We start from the raw sequence: 18,546 nt of genomic DNA on the forward strand, positions 1-18,546 counted from the left end.
CACAACAAAGTTACATATGTTTCTAAGATAGTACTTAGCTACGATGTGCCGGTGTGGTTAGCACAAAATATGTAGAGTGAAGAGACACAACATTATTTGCCTGAAGTGATAAGCCTACTGTGTTCTATTCCGAGCTTCACATATCACATATAGATGCTTTGATCTGCTCCTGCTGGACTACCACTTTCCTTTCAAAATCTGTCTTTAATCAACAAATAAACAAACCTGCCATTATTGACAGCATATTCTAAAAATGTGACAAAATGTTTAATAGTTTATTGCAACAAAGAACAGAATATATTTTACAGGTAGGTCTGCTAGTCATTGTCTAACTATAACTATGCCAGTTTCTCTTTTTTCTTTGGAGCTTTTGCTTTTCTGATACATAATTATTTTATACCTCAAGCAGGTAATTTAGAAACCTCATTAGGAACATCAGAAGATGTTATGCAAGTACTATACTATGTTATACATACTTGACTTAAAAATAATAAAGATACATTAAAAACGTAAAAGTTTTCTGTGCAGACAGCACTTCTCAACAAAGAGCAAAGGTCTGTGGTTCCCTATGAGTTAGCTGACTTCAATGGGACTATCTGTATTCTTAGAGAGCATCATACGTTTGAGTATTTTGCTGATCAAACCAGGGAAAGGGTTCTTTAAATGTTTTCTGCGTTGTTATCAGGGTATTGCCAAATGCAGGAAAAAAACAACCCAAAATGATGGAGCAGTGTTCAGCTATGAGTAGGCATCTTGGAAGTATTTACTTACCGTGTTTCTAAGCTAGTAAGACAATGTAGAATGCACATGGTTTGCTAACATCTTGGGCAGGTGACAGATTGCAAATCAGAAGGTATACTGAGTTCAGATAACCAGTTACCTACTTGCTGTGTTCAGTCTTCAGAAAACTCGAAACTGCAGATCAGAAGGATGAGTACCACTGAAAACTAAGGATTTAGTTGACATCTAAATTTAGTGGATATCTTTAGTTCAGATTTAGTTGACATCTCAATCTTGAATTCCAGAGGAATTAATTACAGAGCATGTTCTAAAATTTATGATAAAAATTTCCATGAAAAAATAGTTCCTATGATCTTATAGTCAGGCATCACTAGCCACATGACAGTGGAAAAAATGAATAAAACTGCAGGGAAACACAAACATTTTATTAACAGGAAAATTTCTATGAAAACTATTCCAGAACAACTTCCAGGAAAGCCAGTGAAGGTCAGAGGAGGTATAGAAAAAGAAACAACCACTTCAGCATAATCTGCCACAGAATGCAACTCCTCTAGGTGTCACCGTCTGCCATGGAGATTTTTAGACAAACATCATGCCTGAAAACCTGACCCGTGTGTCTGCAGTATTTGGTGTCCTTGGATACACTGCGCGGACCGAAAAAGGACTTTCAGCCGATCACTAAAAGCAGTTCTGTGGAACCCCACTGCAAATTCTACTGGTGTGGGCAGATTGTGTGGCACCCACCTTACTGCTTCACCTGGGGCCCGCTCGGTGCAAGGCGGTGTGAGGGGAGCGGTGGGGAGCAGCACCCTGTGCCCCCCGCACTGCTGGGCTGCGGGCCGGGATGCTCCGGAGGAAGGATTTCAGTGGGTAGCAGCAGAGCTGAGCTTTAATGGAAGGTTAGAAATAGGCTGGGTAACACAAATTCATCCTATATGCTGTCAACAAGCACTTCATTTTCACGTATGTGATGTCCTTTTGCTTAGAGAACAGTGTTTTCATTTAGTTATTTTATTAGCTATGAATTGCAACATATTTTTAAAAGTTAATTGATTATAATATTTGATTAATGAAAAATTGATGAATTAATAAACTATAGATGTAACAAAAGGTGACCAGGTATCTTAGCATACTGACAAGAACTGGACATATTTTATTCTTACACCAATTATTAATGAACACACTATCAGCTCTATTTAAGTTCAGAAACAGGCTTAATTTTTTTGTTGTTCGTTTGTGTTTCTTTCAATTTAAAGTAACAGAAAATGTGTGCAATTGCAATGCGATTTTGCTTTCACAACAAAAAACCAAAAAATCCTTCCCCATGGAAGGGAGGACTGGAGACGCAAGACACATTTCTTACAAACGTAAAAAAAAAATTTCTTATTATTCATGAAGAACAATTTTTCATTCATTTATGGTCTTTAAATGGCATGTTTTGTCCATCAGTTGACTGTCCTTGTTCAGATCTTTGGAGAAAGATTTAATATCCTGTAAAAAGGAAAATGAAACATTAAAAGGTCATTTCATGTTGCAGCCTGATCTACCTTAAAACTTTCAATAATAACACCTGTCTTTCCATGGGGTGAGCTGTCTAACCAGTGACTATAAGATTATGAAGGAAAACTAACTTCAGTGGTGATACATTTCTATAAACTACACTTTCCTTAGGTTACATAAGATGTGTGAAGGGCGCTGTTGTTTAGGTTCAGGTTAAGCACTATGTATGTTCAGTGCACTAATAAAAACATAAACATACAGTGACAATTGCGGAAGGAACATTCTTCATGGCAAATGCTAAAAGAGTTCCTTATGTATCAGGAATATCACTGAGATGGTGTTTTCATGTTATCTATACATTATTGTTTTCAGCAGTTTTAAAAAAACTACAGTGTTAAAATGTTATTTTTAAAGTAAGCAGAGATCTTCAGCTTCAGCTTAAACTTCTCAGTAAAGAGAGATATTAGAAGTGTTGTTTAAACTGGCAAATATTATTCAAAACATGCAGAGACAAATTCATCAATAAAGTTTCTTTTTTTATATGCTATATTTCAAGCCAAACTTAAGTAACACTTCGAGAAAATGGAAATAAAAGAAAACAAGTAACTAACATTTGGAATAATACATACCTGCACTTAGTTATTTTTTTGTGAAGTTCTGCATTTTTTATAACTTTATATATATACACATGTATTTATATTTATATTATTTATAATTTATATCTATATTTATATGTGATTGGTTGATTTTCAATAATTTTGTATTAGCACAATCTCCTCTATTTCCAATTTCAGCGATAATATCCATTGTGTAAGTAGGATGAACAAGGAATTTTTGATTAAAAAAAAATAATGTGCTGGATGTTTAATACAAAGATAAATAGCAATTTAACTTTCCAGCAATTTCTAGTATTGTCAATAAGCACATGTTCCTTTAGGAGAATAACTAACAGAATATTTATAAAATAAATCAATTTAAATTCTAACATACATTCCAATATGTATTTTGTGCAAATATATTGAAGATACAACCTATTTTCAAAAGCAGAAGCAGCCTGTATGTAGCAATGCCTCACGTGCCTTGGAAATTATCAGGAGCATTTCCATGAATACAGAATAACCATGTTTAAAGATAATTTTGCCAGTCCTTTGTTTCTGAAGGTAGTACTAACATTTATCTTTGGCTCTAAGAAATACTTCAGTTTAAGGATGCCTTTTCCAGCACACTAGGTCACAAAAAGGAGTTTGAATTCTGGTTTGACAAAAATAAATGTTAGCAAATGGAACCTTTGTCAAGTTCATTATCAGTACTTATCATTACCACACAAAGCAGATGAGGATCTCAGCAAACTGTAGTGCTTCTGGCATGGCAGTACGTGAATTTTATTATAAGAGTTCTACAAGTTTATGTTCCTGTAAAGAATAAGTTTGAGAGAGCTACTGCTTATTGTCTTGGAGCAAATATAGAGACACATCCAATCCTGTCACTGTGTTCATGTGTGTGGGAAGTGGAAATTTTATGCTTTAGCAATGCCACAGAAGTATAGGTTAAATATCAGTCTAAAAGGAAGAATGGTATGATTGCAAAATTATAATCTGATGCAGAAAAAAGAGTGTAAGAACAGCATTTAAGAATGTGTTAAAAACGAGAACAGTTTTATCTGGACAGATTTTACTTATGTAACTACCAGTTTTGCAGAGGAAACCAAACCTAAACAACCTCAAAACACTGGAGAAGTAGTACTCCTACAGATTTACTATACCATGTCTAATGAAGCAATCTTACTGTTTCTGCTATATTAGTTGATATTTTTATCACTTTTAATGTAAGAAGCAGTATTTTTCATGTTTGTTTGTATTTCTTAAGATTGTTTTTAATGGAATATATGAAAAAGAGAAGCATAACATCAGTCTTTTTTTTAAAAGTAGGTATTTAAACACTGAGTTACATTTTCCTTCTCTTGCACATTAGGATATTTAAAACACCACATGAAAAAGGCTTCTCAGGTTTCATAAGTATTACAACTACTGGCTATGAGTAGACAGTGATTCAGCAGTGCTTTTTTCTGCCAAAGCATTGACTAAGAAGTATATGGTCCACCTCATAAGCCTCACTGAATATAATCTGTAGTAACTGTGTCCCTAGACAGAAAGCATTTTTATTTTGTTAAATGATACATGGGGTTCTGAATGCTTGTTCAGTTGTGTAATATGAAATGACTGCTGTGAATATAAACAGGTATTTTAATAATTGTGCAACCTATAATAAGTAGGTTTTTTCATATAGACATGTTAACTACACATTATTAGAAAACCTATCTCAGCAGAAGTCCTATTTGAATGAATATCTGAGTAATGTTACTGAAATGATTAATGAAACCAACAACAGCAGTAATAATATGACAATTAATTTAGAAGGAACAAGCTTGATGCGAGGGCCTATGTTACATATATTCAGAACACAGATGCACAGAAATACAATGTGATAATCCTATCTTCAAAGCTAGAGTTTTTTGAAAAGGATTATTCAGGATTTGAAAGCAGGGTAAAAAATGTAACATAACATTATCAAATGCATACTAGTTCCGATACAAAAACCCTGAATGCTAACTATCAAACTGTATAATGCAAGCATTAAGAGTTATAGAGATAGAATATATCCCAGACTCTTTATTGAAATTTATCGACAATCAAAATGCAGAGTTACTAAATTGTATGGCTGTTTTTGTATTACTGTATCTGCAACAGCCTCAGGATGGAAGGAAAAATTTGTAACAAGAAATAATACCAGGCCTGAAGACCCCTTAATAGACCAACATTAATAGACAAACCTATGTGATGGAAAAAGCAGAATTGCTTGCTTCGTCTGAATCAGTTGATGTAATAAAAATATTATCTCATTTATTATTAAATGTATTTAAAGACAGTTTAATTCAGAATGTAATGAAGTGCATTCATAAACACACAATCACATATAGGTGTGGTCTATTTAAAGGAACAATTTTAATTTGATAAGTGAAAAACGTGTGTTGCTAATAGCAAATCACTTGAAATTTCTAGTCAGGACCAAAGACTTCTAATCAGGACAGAAAAGATCAAATGGAAAAGTAATAGAATTGCCAACCTTTTTCATTTGGTGGCATTTGTATGGAGGCTAACAGAAAGGCCATCATCATGTCGGATGTTGCCAACCCATTGGTATATGAATTGATAAAACAATTTCCCTTCTCATCTGGAGAAAATATTTTTATCAGAGATAGTATTGGTTAAAATTAAACAGTTCATCAAGAGGCCAAAGGAATCAGGTACCCTAACTCAAATGTAAAATGTTTTAAACTACATATTCCATTTATAGTTTTCAGCAAACCAGTTTATTTTCCACTGTTTATGACTGCAGTAGTAGAAACATTTTAACCTTAGAAACCACACCCTACCTTGCTATATTTATCTTGTAAAAGATCTCAGAGTAACAGTACTGTGGTTGAATTTCATTTTTACAGAGATTCTTACAGTCTCCGGAGTATTTCTGAAAAAATAATTGAAGCTAAATATATTCTTTACTTACTTTGGAAATGTTTTGGGAACAAAAAAGTTCACCTATTCACCAAGTATAGAATTGCCAGAGGAAAACTGTTCCTGGGGTTCATAAGTTTGTGACCCGAATCCTAACTGACATAGAACAATGGCCACTGGGTCTCTGTCTGTTTGCTGGTGAATATAATATTTTGCTGTCAAGCTGAGTAAGAACTTGTGGTCTTAGCTCTCTCCCAGTTAGTCAGAATTTCAAAGTAAGACTGTGAAGTGTTGATTTCATGCATAAAACAGCAGTCTGTATTTACCAGTACAGTCAAGGAATGTAGAAAACGCAGAGCACTCTATTTGAGATACAGTCAGTGTAAGCCCTTGCAAGAGGACATTCTAAGTATTACAAATGAAAATTGAAGTTCATCATCATCTGTCAAGTCAGGAGCTACAGGCATCAAATGAATCTGCCAAATAAGTAGAAAAATGTATTATTTAAATCCAATTATATGAAAGTATCTTTGATAAACAAGCTGTGGAAATTCCTTTGGGCCACAGCATGTGCACTGAAATCCTCAGCTACTGCCAAGATTCATAATATATATATTTTCACACCTACCCCTTTTCTCACAGACTGACAATTTTTATAACTGTACTTCCCTGAAAATACCCTACCAGTCACAAATAACATAGGTGATTGATGGTAGCTAATACATTTTAAACATATACTAGAATCTACTCTTTAAGCTATATAACATAGTTCCTCCTGAAAGTGGTACAGGAAGATCAGAAATTTTAAGAAAGAATATAAACTGTGCTTTTGATATTCAGCTACTGGTTAGTGTGAAAAGGTTTTAATAAAGAAATCCCTCTCTCTGTAAATAGCAGAGTATGTGCATATAGCATTACCCAGTTTAAACGCTAGTTAAGTGTTACTTCAGGTTGCATGACATTTGGTCTTTTTGGGGAGCTTGTGTTACGTTGAATGTGGCAAAGTCAGTGAAATGTTTGTGTAAAGAACAGTTATTGACATGGATCATGTACAGAACAGAAAGCTAGTTTAAAAAATGGTTTAGTCTACAAGAAATTCAGTGAAATTGGAAAACTGATCGAGTTAGGAGATGCAGTAAGTACTTGATTAAATAATAAGGGTCTGGAAGAAAGAATGGGGAATGTAAGGGAAGAATGACCTAACATTCCATGGTGTTTATTTTCCTTGGCTGAGACATTAAGATAGTCAGGACAAATACTCATTAATAGACATAATCTTCAGTTGTGTTGTGTTGTCTTAAATTTTCCTTTTGTAACTCTTCCTACCTTAGCAAATAAAATTTTAACCCTTACTTTGACAGAGTAAATATATTCTTTAATTCTTGTATCTTGTTTTTTACTAAAAATGATTATAAGTGAAACAACAAGTGATGGGCACTTCACTTCTTAGAATTAGTACTGGGGCCAGTCCTGTTTCATATCTTTACCAACGATCTGGGTGAGGGGACCAATTCCCCCTCAGTACGTTCGCAGGTGACCCCCAGCTGGGGGGAGCGCTGATCTGCGGGAGGGCAGGAGGCTCTGCAGGGGGGTCTGGGCAGGCTGGAGCGATGGGCCCAGGCCAGTTGTGTGAGGTTCAACCAGGCTCAGTGCCGGGTCCTGCCCGTGGGTCACACCAGCCCCCGCAGCGCTGCGGGCTGGGGGCAGGGGGCTGGGAACTGCCTGGGGGGAAAGGGCCTGGGGGGGCTGGTCGGCAGCCGGCTGGGCATGAGCCCCCCGTGTGCCCAGGTGGCCAAGGAGGCCAGCAGCACCCTGGCTGGTGCCGGGAACAGCGTGGCCAGCAGGGCCAGGGCAGTGCTGTCCCCCTGCCCTGGGCACTGGCGAGGCCGCCCCTCGACCCCTGTGTTCAGGTTGGGCCCCTCACGGCCAGGGGGACGCAGAGGGGCTGCAGCGTGTCCAGAGACGGGCAGGGGGCTGGTGCCGGGGCTGGGGCACAAGGCTGGTGGGGAGCGGCTGGGGGAACTGGGGGGGTCAGCCTGGAGAGGAGGAGGCTCGGGGGCACCTTGTGGCTCCCTGCAGCTGCCTGACAGGAGGGTGTAGGCAGGGGGGTCGGTCTCTTCTCCCAGGTGACAAGTGACAGGGCAAGAGGAGAGGGCCTCAAGTTACGCCAGGGGAGGTTTAGATTGGGTATTAGGGAAAATTTCTCCACTGAAAGGGTGGTCAAGCATTGCAACAGGCTGCCCTGGGAGTTTGTTGAGTCATCATCCCTGGATGTGTTTAAAAAAACTTGTAGATGTCGTGCTTAGGGATGTGGTTTATTGGTGGACTTGGCAGTGCCGGGTTAACAGTTGGTCTTTTCCAACCTGAATGATTCTATGATTCTGTGATTCTATTCTGTGTTTTAATGCACATTTAAACATATGTGCAGGTAACAGGAAGAACATTTGAACCTGTACCACCTCTGCATGCCCTTTTCTACAGCCTGGTTGGCCTGGGATGGAATGTGTTCTAACACATATCCCATAATGTCATGCAGTAAGATCCTTTTGGGAAGATAATTCAAGGTCGCTCCTTCCCATGGATAGGGGGAAAGGCAGTGCCACATGTGACAATGCAGTAGGAAACCTGTAGGCAGCCACAGGCCAGAATGACAGGTATGAAAAAATAGGCCAGAAGGCAGTTCAGTCTTCAACAGACAAAGTTTTCATGGAAAACGAATCAACTGATCTCTCTACAGTCTGCTATACTGTATAACTGGTCTATACTGGAAACTGGCAGAATTTCAATATGTGTACTTAAAAAGTTCTTCAACCCAGAAAGCAATACTTACAGGAAGCTTGTATTCTTGATACTTGTTGATCAAGTCTTGAATGAAAGGATGCTTCAAAAGGAGTGCAGCTGGAATGGGTTTCAGATCTGCGGTGCCTAATTCTTTGTAAATTTTGATTAAATGCTGTAAGAAAAAAAAAAGAAGTGGTCAATTTATTAAGTGTTTAAAAAATCTGGGGAAAAGCAAAGCTTGCAGCAGGTATTTATTAATACAAAATAAATCTTCTTTAAGTCTACCAGCCTACCTTATCATAGCTGCCTTCCTTCTCCAGATAACTAAATCTATGACTATCTATATCTTTACTTCCTCCAGTATGAAACACTTTGAGTAGGGTTTCCACTGAAATTATACCTTCACTCGTGTAATTCAAGACTTCTTTTTCACCTTCTGGTAAAGTTTTCTCATGTGGCACTATGCTGATATAAGGAAAAGCCTAAGCAAATAAAGCATAGGTGTAATACTTAGTGATAAATCAGTAGGTCATCTGTTTCAGTTAGATATTCATTAAGGATCAGTGGTTTATACTTGCAAATTTCAGTTCTTATAAAACAAAAATCACCAGCTCACACAAAACTACCTACTGAACTATAGGATGAAGGAATAGATCATGAAAGCCCAGAAATATCCATAATGTTGGTGTTAGTAGAACACCAATAAACAGTTTTTTTCCAGGGACATGGCCAACATTACACTGAGAAACTAATATTCATCAGAACAACAAAACATAAAAATACCTAATAGTTACAAACTACAATACTCTACCAAGAACTTTGTGTCTGTATAAGTAGTAAATTTGGTAATTCTGGATGTTCACATGAAAAAAGCAGTATGAATTTTCTAGTCCAGATCAAGGAGTCACTGCAAGAACTTTATTTTGGCTAACAGCTAACATAGGCTGACCAGCACTCCACAGAAAAAGATAAGAAAGTCTTTATGCAGAAAAATTAGAAGTTTACTATAAACAAGCCATGAGGTATCTGCAGTGCTATCAGAGATGGCCAATGAGGAAAAAAAACCAAACAAAAAACCAGGTGCTTTAGAGATTTGTGAGCACAATGATGAGAAAGAACCTCACACAAATTAACAATGCTTGGACCAGATTAGGCCACTGTGTAGACTAACCATTAACAACAACAGGATTTAATTGAACACACCATTTCTTTCTTCATTAGGAGGAGGGAGAGACTGCTGAGATTAAGTTGCACTTGTGTTACATGCCTTAGGCCTTAATATATGCCTTTTTCAACACAGGAGGAGCGGAGTCATTGATACAGCCTTTTTAACACTCAACAGTGGACTTACAGAAATACTGGCACATAGGTTTTTCTGTCTCCCACTGTAGGTTTGTATTTAGCTACAAGTTCTACATAGCCAATAACAAAATTATTGAGACTTAAAAGCTAAGCATTTTGAGTGAAAGGGTCTTTGCTGTGGATTTAATAAAAGTAACAAAAGTCCCTATAATGTTTGATCTGCTATCAACATCATTGGAATTTCTGGCATATTTCTGTAGGGAGCTATCAATGAGAAGTCATTACAATTATCAGCACAGAACAAGAAAAAAAGAAGAGACAAATTAGGTGCTGCTCTGTTAAGTGCCTACTTATAAGCTGTCCCCACTGATGAATATTCCACTGATAGAATTTACTAGATTTCCAGTACCTGTAGTGAGACTTGAGATATTTAGATCACATGTAAACTGCCACGGGTAGACAAGGGTTTAGGTTCTTAATTTGGTGCTGAAAACCACTTTGGACGTCTTCAGGGATCTTTGCCTTTCTATTTGATGGAACTTGACTCAGATACACCACCATACCAACTCATAATTTACTTTTTGCCCCCGTGTGGTTGTGGAATATCCTACATGAAATGCTGGTGAAAACTCATTCACTGCAGTGTAACAGGATTTTATTTGTTCTCTTTTTTCTGTATTCAATGTTACAGAAGAAAGAAAATATTAGAATGATGTTCTAGCAGCCATGCAATTTTGACCACCAATTTACAAAAGATGACTACAAAGTCAAAGAGCATCCATACATGCAAGATGCTCATTTAGCATCTAATTCTTAGACGTTTCTAAGTTTCCATGGGACTCCCCAGGCTGAATCAGGCACACAAACTGTCTGTATAGTACACTGTAAGACATGCATCAGACATAGCACTGATTTAATGAGACAATACTTTAGGTGGGAAACTAAGCATGAAGAAATTCTCAGGTTGCATAGGGTGTAACTGTGCTCCTCAGAGATATGCTGTTAATTCTAGACTGAAGGGAAACGTGTCCATTCACTGTGACTCGCAGCCTTCAGAATCATTGACATAGGTGATAATGCCAGTGTAGTTACTTACAATCTTGTAAGTTCCAACCAAACAGATCAAACAAAACAGAAAACACTGCGGAGGAGAACAGGCTGTGTTGCTTTATATCCCATGATGGGGGGTTAGAACTTTCCATTGAAATATGGGAAATTAAGTTCAGATGCACTGTATCTAACTAGGAGCATTCTGTGCTCTCCTCCTTTCTATGAAATATAAGAAGGCAATTGTCTTATTCAGTCTCTCACATGGACAAAACCTCTGATGTGACAAATAAAAGCAGACACAGGGAAGTACAATAACACATTTTGCCATGTGAAGTAATAAAAAGTAATTATGAATATGTATAGGTTTACACTGTGTGGTAAAATACTGTTTTATTTTAGGCCTTTATATAAAGGCAGAAAATACTGCCCTTTCAATACTGTTTCCAGTGAGCACAACTGTATTTTAAGTATTAGGCAAATGCTACAGTCATTGTGGTTGTGAAAGTATATGAAAAGGTTTTGTTACCTAGAAGAGTGAGCTCTTTCCAAGGTATGTACAGATATATATTTTATGTCTCAAAAAAAATCTTATAATTCAATAGTAACTGATGCATGTAGTGCACTAATGGCAGTTTTGAGACTTTAAAAATAACAGCATACTCCAGAAATACTAACAGTGTTCAAAAGCCCATCATTTGATGTGACAATACATTCATCGTAGCTCGAAAAACAACTGAAAACCTTATTTCATATGAAACAAATTATTAATTATTAATCCTTCTGATTTACAGGTAAACACAAACACTTGAAAATAATAACAAAGGTGTATATACTTCTAGATACCCAAAAAAACCACAATGGAAAAGAAAGATCAGCAATAATACCAGGTTTTACATCTTTAGATAACAACACTGTAAGTCACAGTCTAATACCTGGGGATGGATAGCTGGACTTAATTTTTAAAATTAGGTCAAAAAATGCCCTCCATTCACCTATACAAGGACCAGTGCCTTCAACTTTCATTATTATTTGGCAAGCAAATTTTCAGACTTCTGGAAGAATACTTCTGAATATTATTACCAAAGTCAGTGGAACTATTTGCAGAGCTCACATGAAGTCAGTGGGACAACTTGTAAGGACTGGAACTACCCAGGATAAGAAAATATACAGAAATCTAGCTAATATATAATTCTCAAGCTTTTCTATTGTTCTTTAATATTTTACTGTAATATTTTACCACACATGGAAGAGAAGCTTCTTCTTCTCTATGAATATATGTTCCAGTAGCAATGCTAAGTGCTCTGTAAACACCTTCAACTGGATCAGAGTGGGAGGCAAAGTAAAGTAGCATCTCAGTATAGTTGACCAGAGCAGGATCTTTACTGGTATCAGCAAATAAACTGAAGAAAAACTATAAAAGAAGAAAAATACGTAAATTAATTTCTACAAGTGGGATTTAATAAAATACAAATTAAAGATTGTATATAAAAGGATAAAATAACGACTGCTGATCTTTTAAAATGTGTTGAGGTTGTGCAAATCAAGGTAAATCAGAAGTGTGTCTGAGTCATTCAAGGAAACAGAAATTGTAGTATTTTCTTTTCTAGACTGAGGACTTTCACAGAACAAGGAGAAATTAATAAAATCTTGTATCATGACAAGTAAGTCCAGAACATGTTCTTGTATTCAGATCACACTATTACCTCCCTTTTCCATGGAGATTTCCATCAGCTTAGATGCAGAGATTACTTGCCTCCCATTCTTTACAAAGATGGTTACTGTGTAGCAAAATTAATGAGGTTCAAAGGAGAACAGGAATAATTAAGTCTGAGTAGGCTATGATTTAGAATACTGAAAGAAAATTCCTAGATTCCTTTCTACATTACTGCTAACTTTGAGGGTTTTATACATGGAAATCATATTCTGAAGCACCACCTGACCTCAAAAACTATTGAAACATTGCAGCAAATATGGAAAAAAAGAGGAGACCCAAGAATCTTTTTCATGAGACCTCTCAGGTCAGAACAGTGAACAGTCTCTTCAAAATACCAATGTTTTTTAAGTTACCTTTATGAGATGTCTTACAGAACAGTGAACAGCCTCTTCAAAATACCAATGTTTTTTAAGTTACCTTTATGAGATGTCTTAGCCTATCTAAAGGCAAAGAATCCATGCAACTTTCTGTTGTGTTTAGATCTTCATTTCCATTAAACCATAAGCCAACCTGATTTAAAAAAAAAAAAAGTAATTTATTTTCACACATTAAAATAAAGTGGTGTTTCCATTCTATAATTGTTTAACAGACAGATTAGTAAGAGCTTAATCACTGGACTAAATTAAGCTGAATTTGTTATTAATATACAATGACATCAGAATAATTTAAGTAGCTGTTTGCAATACTTTGGAAATTACTGAAAATAGAGTTGAAGTGACTCTCTGCTCTTGAAAGTGTGAATTAACTAGGTGGTTGTAAACCTACGCTGCCCAAGAAGCAGAACATAATGCAGAGCTTCTATGTGTGTTCTGGCTTCTTGCCTTCAGGTTATCCTTTGCTACACCATAGCTTTTGTCCTATCCGTACTTTTGGAAGAAACTGTCCACACATCTCAGTATAATGAAGGACAGAGGCATGGCTCTTCCCATGCTTGCCTGCTCCCAACAAGAAGACTTACATTACAGACAAGAAGTGTTCTGTAATGCCTACAGAATTACACCTGCAACTGCAAACTAAAAATGCCCAAAACTAACTCTCCAACGCCAGACCCAACCCACAGGACATACCAGCTAAATCTTACCTTCTAAAACAGGATGGCCATGAACAGACCCCCTACAGAAAGAAACCCTTGACTGGAAGTGACCCCTATTAAACCTTGCCAGGTTAGGGAAACGTCACAGCATAGACAATTGAGTACCACTACCTGGGGATGTTCCCTAGTACTGCACAGTTTATTACTACAGGCACAGACAGAGGGGCCAGCTGGGGCACCTCAGATTCCCTGTGGAAGGTTCTTCCTGCAATTCTCAATGACTATTGTTTGTCATTGTCTCTTGTGAATACAGTAAAATAAAATAAAAGTTTCATGACATTTTGAATGCATGTAGATCTCAGCATTAAACAGAGAACAAAATTTGTTTCCCTTTTTATTCAAAGATTATAACATTTGAAAAAAATGTCAGTATATTCTGTGTTACATTAATAGGCTAATATGGAAGATTTCAAATAGTTGGAAATCTTCATGAATCTCAGATGTTAATGAAAGATGCCATAGCCTTTCACTGTAGGTATTAAGTGAAAATATTGTAACAAAGTTACAAATTTCATTAGCAACATCCTTTTCCACATTTCAGATGAATTACTACATTTTTGATTGCATAAAATATTGCTTTATTATTATGTGTTTTCTTTTCAAAGCAAGACAATGAAATAGGACAAAACAGGAAGTTTGAAGAGATTTTCAGAAAGGAAAACAAGCCAGTAAAATAAAATAATAAATTAGTAAAGAAAAAATTGTTTTCTGCTTTTTTCCCCATGTGAGTAAGCTGGGAAAACTGAGCAAATAATAACAAGAAAATAGGTTTAATGTTATCCTTCAGATCTTTCCCAGAAAGATATCAGATGGTTTGCTCTGAATGATATAATTATAATATTAATGATAAAAAATGATATATAATTATTTTACTAACTCTTTGCTATTGTTCTTTCCTTATTTTTATGGATTACACTGACTCATACATTCTCTAGTGCACCATGTTCCACAGAACATGAATCATTTTTTCTTCAAGAAAGAAATTAATGAGAAAGAAATGGAACAAGTATTGACCTCATAAAATTTGCCACAAATTGCTCCCAAAGGAGCATTTCAATACAAACATTTCAATAAAACCAAGTCAGATGTTCCTCATCAATTAAGGACTAAATTTTACTCAAGCCTGCAAGATTCTGTTCTTGTTCTTCTCATAAACAGAATATGCAAAAAATTCAAACCACAGTGCTGTCAGTAACATGAACTGTAGTACCTCATATAGAGCAGGTATACAGGGGATTTGTGTCGTTTTTAAGTGAAGAAAGTTTTGGTCAGATTTACAAACATGAAATAATGGTGACAGACATTACAATTTTTATTTGCAACGTGAATCAGCTAAAGAGCAAAATCTTCAGAGCAATGCAGACTGTTGAACTGAATTGTTTTGGATAGTCTCTGGAGCTTCCTATGACATCCTCTTGAGCACCTAAGTTATGTGCCTGCCCATATTGTTCTGTTCCAAGAAAGGAGCTTCAGTAGTGGAGTTATATGTGTGTTTACCTCCAGACTTTTTAGTCCTTTTTAAGTTTTTAAGGAACTGTACGAGACTGTAGGTTCAGAGTCATCACTTTCACAGAAGTTTGGAAGAACTACCAAGAGGTAGGTCTACAAACAAGTGTACACCATTGTGTATTTACTATCATTTACTGAATGTGAGCCAATTCCGATCTTGAAGTAAATTAATCGCTCAGTTAATATTATTATTTGAACTAGGATCCCATGTTAAAAATGTACATTCACAGTCTGCATGTCTTGTAACTGTTAGCTTATTTTTAAACTCTCACACTTCAGTAAAAATTACCACATCGATAGAAAAATAGATGCAGATAGACCTGCACATTATGTGGGTTTTGTGGCTTTGCAGAATTTGTTTCTTTGCAAGTCTGGCGTGGGTAGGGGTTGGCAGACACTCCTGGAAGTTTTAAATTAATCAAAATATTTCTGAAACTGACAGGCCTCTGGAGGAACACAGCCTCTGATTTTTGAGGAAAACTAATACTAGGTGATTGGAAAACATACTGCAATAAAGGCTCTATGAAATTTATTTGAAACAGTTTGAAAATTAGTTTAGTATCACCCAAAAAATACAGAACTGCAGAACTTTTATGTACACATGCACACAGATATGTATCTACCTATATATTTGTATACGTATATATACATATATATGGCTAGTACACATTAAAAGAGTCATCCTAAGTATAATTAAGAATCCTAAGTAAAAGGAAGTGAAAATTTAATGAGCAGAATTTTGCTAAACAAAGGAGAATGTATTCTCAATACTCTTTCATTAAACTTGCTTCCCAAAAACCTTTGCTAAACTATGTGACAGTTCAAATAGAAGACACCTTTAGAGAAAAGAATAGATCAAAGAATTTTATAATTTTCCCTGTATTCAAAATCTGAAAAATAATCTTCAGTTGCAAAGAATTCCTTATTGGAAACATTCTAGGAATATCTAATTAAAGTAGAGCTGGTGAGCCCAAAGTAAAATACTTATTTCTGTTTGGAGCAAATTCTTTGTTTTATAGATATAGTGTCAAACAAGTTAATAAAAGTCAAAGCTCTCACAGAAGAGTTCCTTTAGAACAGGAAGGATATTAATTTGAAATTAATTTATGGGGAAAGTAGGAAATGGAAGTAAAGAGTTAGTTTATTTAGCCTGATTTGTGGGACTATGGATAAAATTAGGCCTCCAGTGTCCTGAAGACAATTTTCATTAGAAAGCACCCCCAAAACCCCATACATTTAAAATTCAGACTGGATTTCTGAATGTGAATAAACACAACAATATATCAATCATTTCAGAGAGTTAAACAAAAGAATATTATTTAGGAAAAAATTATAACCTGCATATAGTATTCCTGTGTAACAAAGCCTGATCCGGCTACGTCAATGGACTGGAAGCCACGCAGTGCTTCAAGCAGCTGTGTCACAGACGGCACTGGCCAAGGCTGTGCTGCTGCTAGCAAGAACCTGCGCCAGTCGGTAAGTTCTGAGTTCACTGTGAATGCAGATGCCAGATTTTGTAACTATAAAAACAAAATAATAAATATTGTCAAATATGCACACATAAACATACGCTTTCTATATACCACGTAACCTTAGGACTTTTTCATGGTTAGGGTGGACAAGGTTCTGCAGTGCGACTTCAAAGATGTATAAAGGACATATGCCACTGACCAAAGCAGTCCACAGACCGCTGTCTGTCACTGAGGCCAACTGGCATGTGCAGTCGATATCCGTCTAAATAAATACTTCGACTCCCTAAATAGGGGTCTGTATGTAAAGTGCTATGACATAACAACTCTTAGTACATACTAACCCCTGAACCAAGTTCCATCTGGGAGAGTGCTAAGACCTGAACCGACAATTTAGCAGCATGAGTATAAAATCTAGTAAATGCTCGGGGCTGTGCCTTGGGCCTATCTTGCTTACTCTTACAGCTGTCTACCAAGTGGCTTTTCTCTGTTCCAGCATTATTTTCAGTTAAAAAATGTTGTAGTAGAAAAGCTGCTTTGCAGCTTGCCACATGTGTCTTTTTACCACTGACGTTGTTGTATGTGGATAGCAGAGTGGGGCAGAGAACACAAACAGGAGAACACGTGTAAAATCTCCTGACACAGCATTGCAAAGGCTGTATCTGATAGAGGAAATAAAGGCACAGTTTATTTCTACACTACTGGTGTGGCGAGACCCTGCTGTGTACCTGTACGCTATGTTCTGCCCCACACCCAGACTTCCTTGTGAAGTGTCCCGTTTGCTCCAGGATGGAGTTCCAGAAGGAGGTAGCGTGTCTACGAGAATAAGGGTCTGGGGCAACTCAGAGACAGACAATTTGGTAATGCCGTAGATGTCATCTGCCCTAACACTGGCAGGTACAGTACCATTTCCTATACCTTGAAAACTTATTTGAAATGTTATTAAGTCACACAATGATGAAATGGTGAGTTCAGTTCAGAATAGCTTCTGCAGAACAAGCATACACCTTAGCTCATGCTTCATGCATTTCCTTTTGCATATAAATTCTTGCTTTCACTATAAATATAAAAGACTCATTTTAAAACAGTGCTCTTAAGGAAAGGAAATTCTGTTATTAAAATTAAAATAGTACTTACAAGCACTTAAAAGTTCTCAAAGAGTAAAGAACATGGAATACAAGCACATGTAGTCTATTAATAAACAATGTTTGACTCATAGTTTTCCACATATAATTAATCTCCTGTGCTAAGATTAGTTTTTTATATACTGATGATGACAGCTGTGTCTAATTTTCACTAAACAGTGGAAAACCGTCACTCAGAAACTTTACAATGTTTATTAATGCATTTAATCTGTGTGAACAATATTTGAATAAAGCTGCTTCCCTCATGTAAAATCCAATTAAAATCTTAATGTAAATCATGGCTTACTTTCAGAAATAATAATGAAAATATGCTAAAACAAGTAAACCTTTTCATTCCATAGACTTACCAGCAACATTTGAAAGTAAAATTAATCAGACAATTCAGTGATGGAAGATCTGGAAAGACTAATAATTTTTAATGTTCCTAAATCTGAAAATTTTGGATAAGTAAGTTTAAGGTCATACAGCTCAAGATTTTATTCTCCTGTCTTGGAACGAAGAACATAAACAGTCTTAATTTAACTCTTGGAAATGAATTTTCAATGGTGTCTAAAGGAACTGATAGAATTTGAAAATCATAAATAAATACAGTGCTGACAAAAGCATTTTATTTCTGGCACAGTAGCTTCCAGAACCTTTCTCTAAAGAAAAAGAATTTTAAGGGAAAACTGATAATGCCCTTAATAGTTACACTCCTGACTTTATCACAGTAAGGACAACACTGCATCTT

At 36.3% G+C, this 18,546-nt stretch overlaps 1 protein-coding gene across 1 annotated transcript in view; it reads right to left on the reverse strand.

Annotated features, from left to right (window-relative positions):
- Nucleotides 1-2,224: 2,224 nt before the first annotated feature.
- Nucleotides 2,225-18,546, reverse strand: part of SPEF2 (sperm flagellar 2) — an 85,458-nt gene continuing 69,136 nt past the window's right edge. Inside the window, exons 30-35 of the mRNA XM_040580827.1 lie at nucleotides 16,540-16,722; nucleotides 13,018-13,110; nucleotides 12,124-12,297; nucleotides 8,828-9,016; nucleotides 8,580-8,706; nucleotides 2,225-2,232 (exon numbers count right to left, since the gene is read on the reverse strand). Of these exons, the coding sequence (XP_040436761.1) occupies nucleotides 2,225-2,232; nucleotides 8,580-8,706; nucleotides 8,828-9,016; nucleotides 12,124-12,297; nucleotides 13,018-13,110; nucleotides 16,540-16,722 (774 nt within the window). The remainder of the gene's footprint in view (nucleotides 2,233-8,579; nucleotides 8,707-8,827; nucleotides 9,017-12,123; nucleotides 12,298-13,017; nucleotides 13,111-16,539; nucleotides 16,723-18,546) is intronic.

This window comes from Falco naumanni, chromosome Z (assembly GCF_017639655.2).
Source record: "Falco naumanni isolate bFalNau1 chromosome Z, bFalNau1.pat, whole genome shotgun sequence".
Lineage (NCBI taxonomy): Eukaryota > Metazoa > Chordata > Aves > Falconiformes > Falconidae > Falco > Falco naumanni.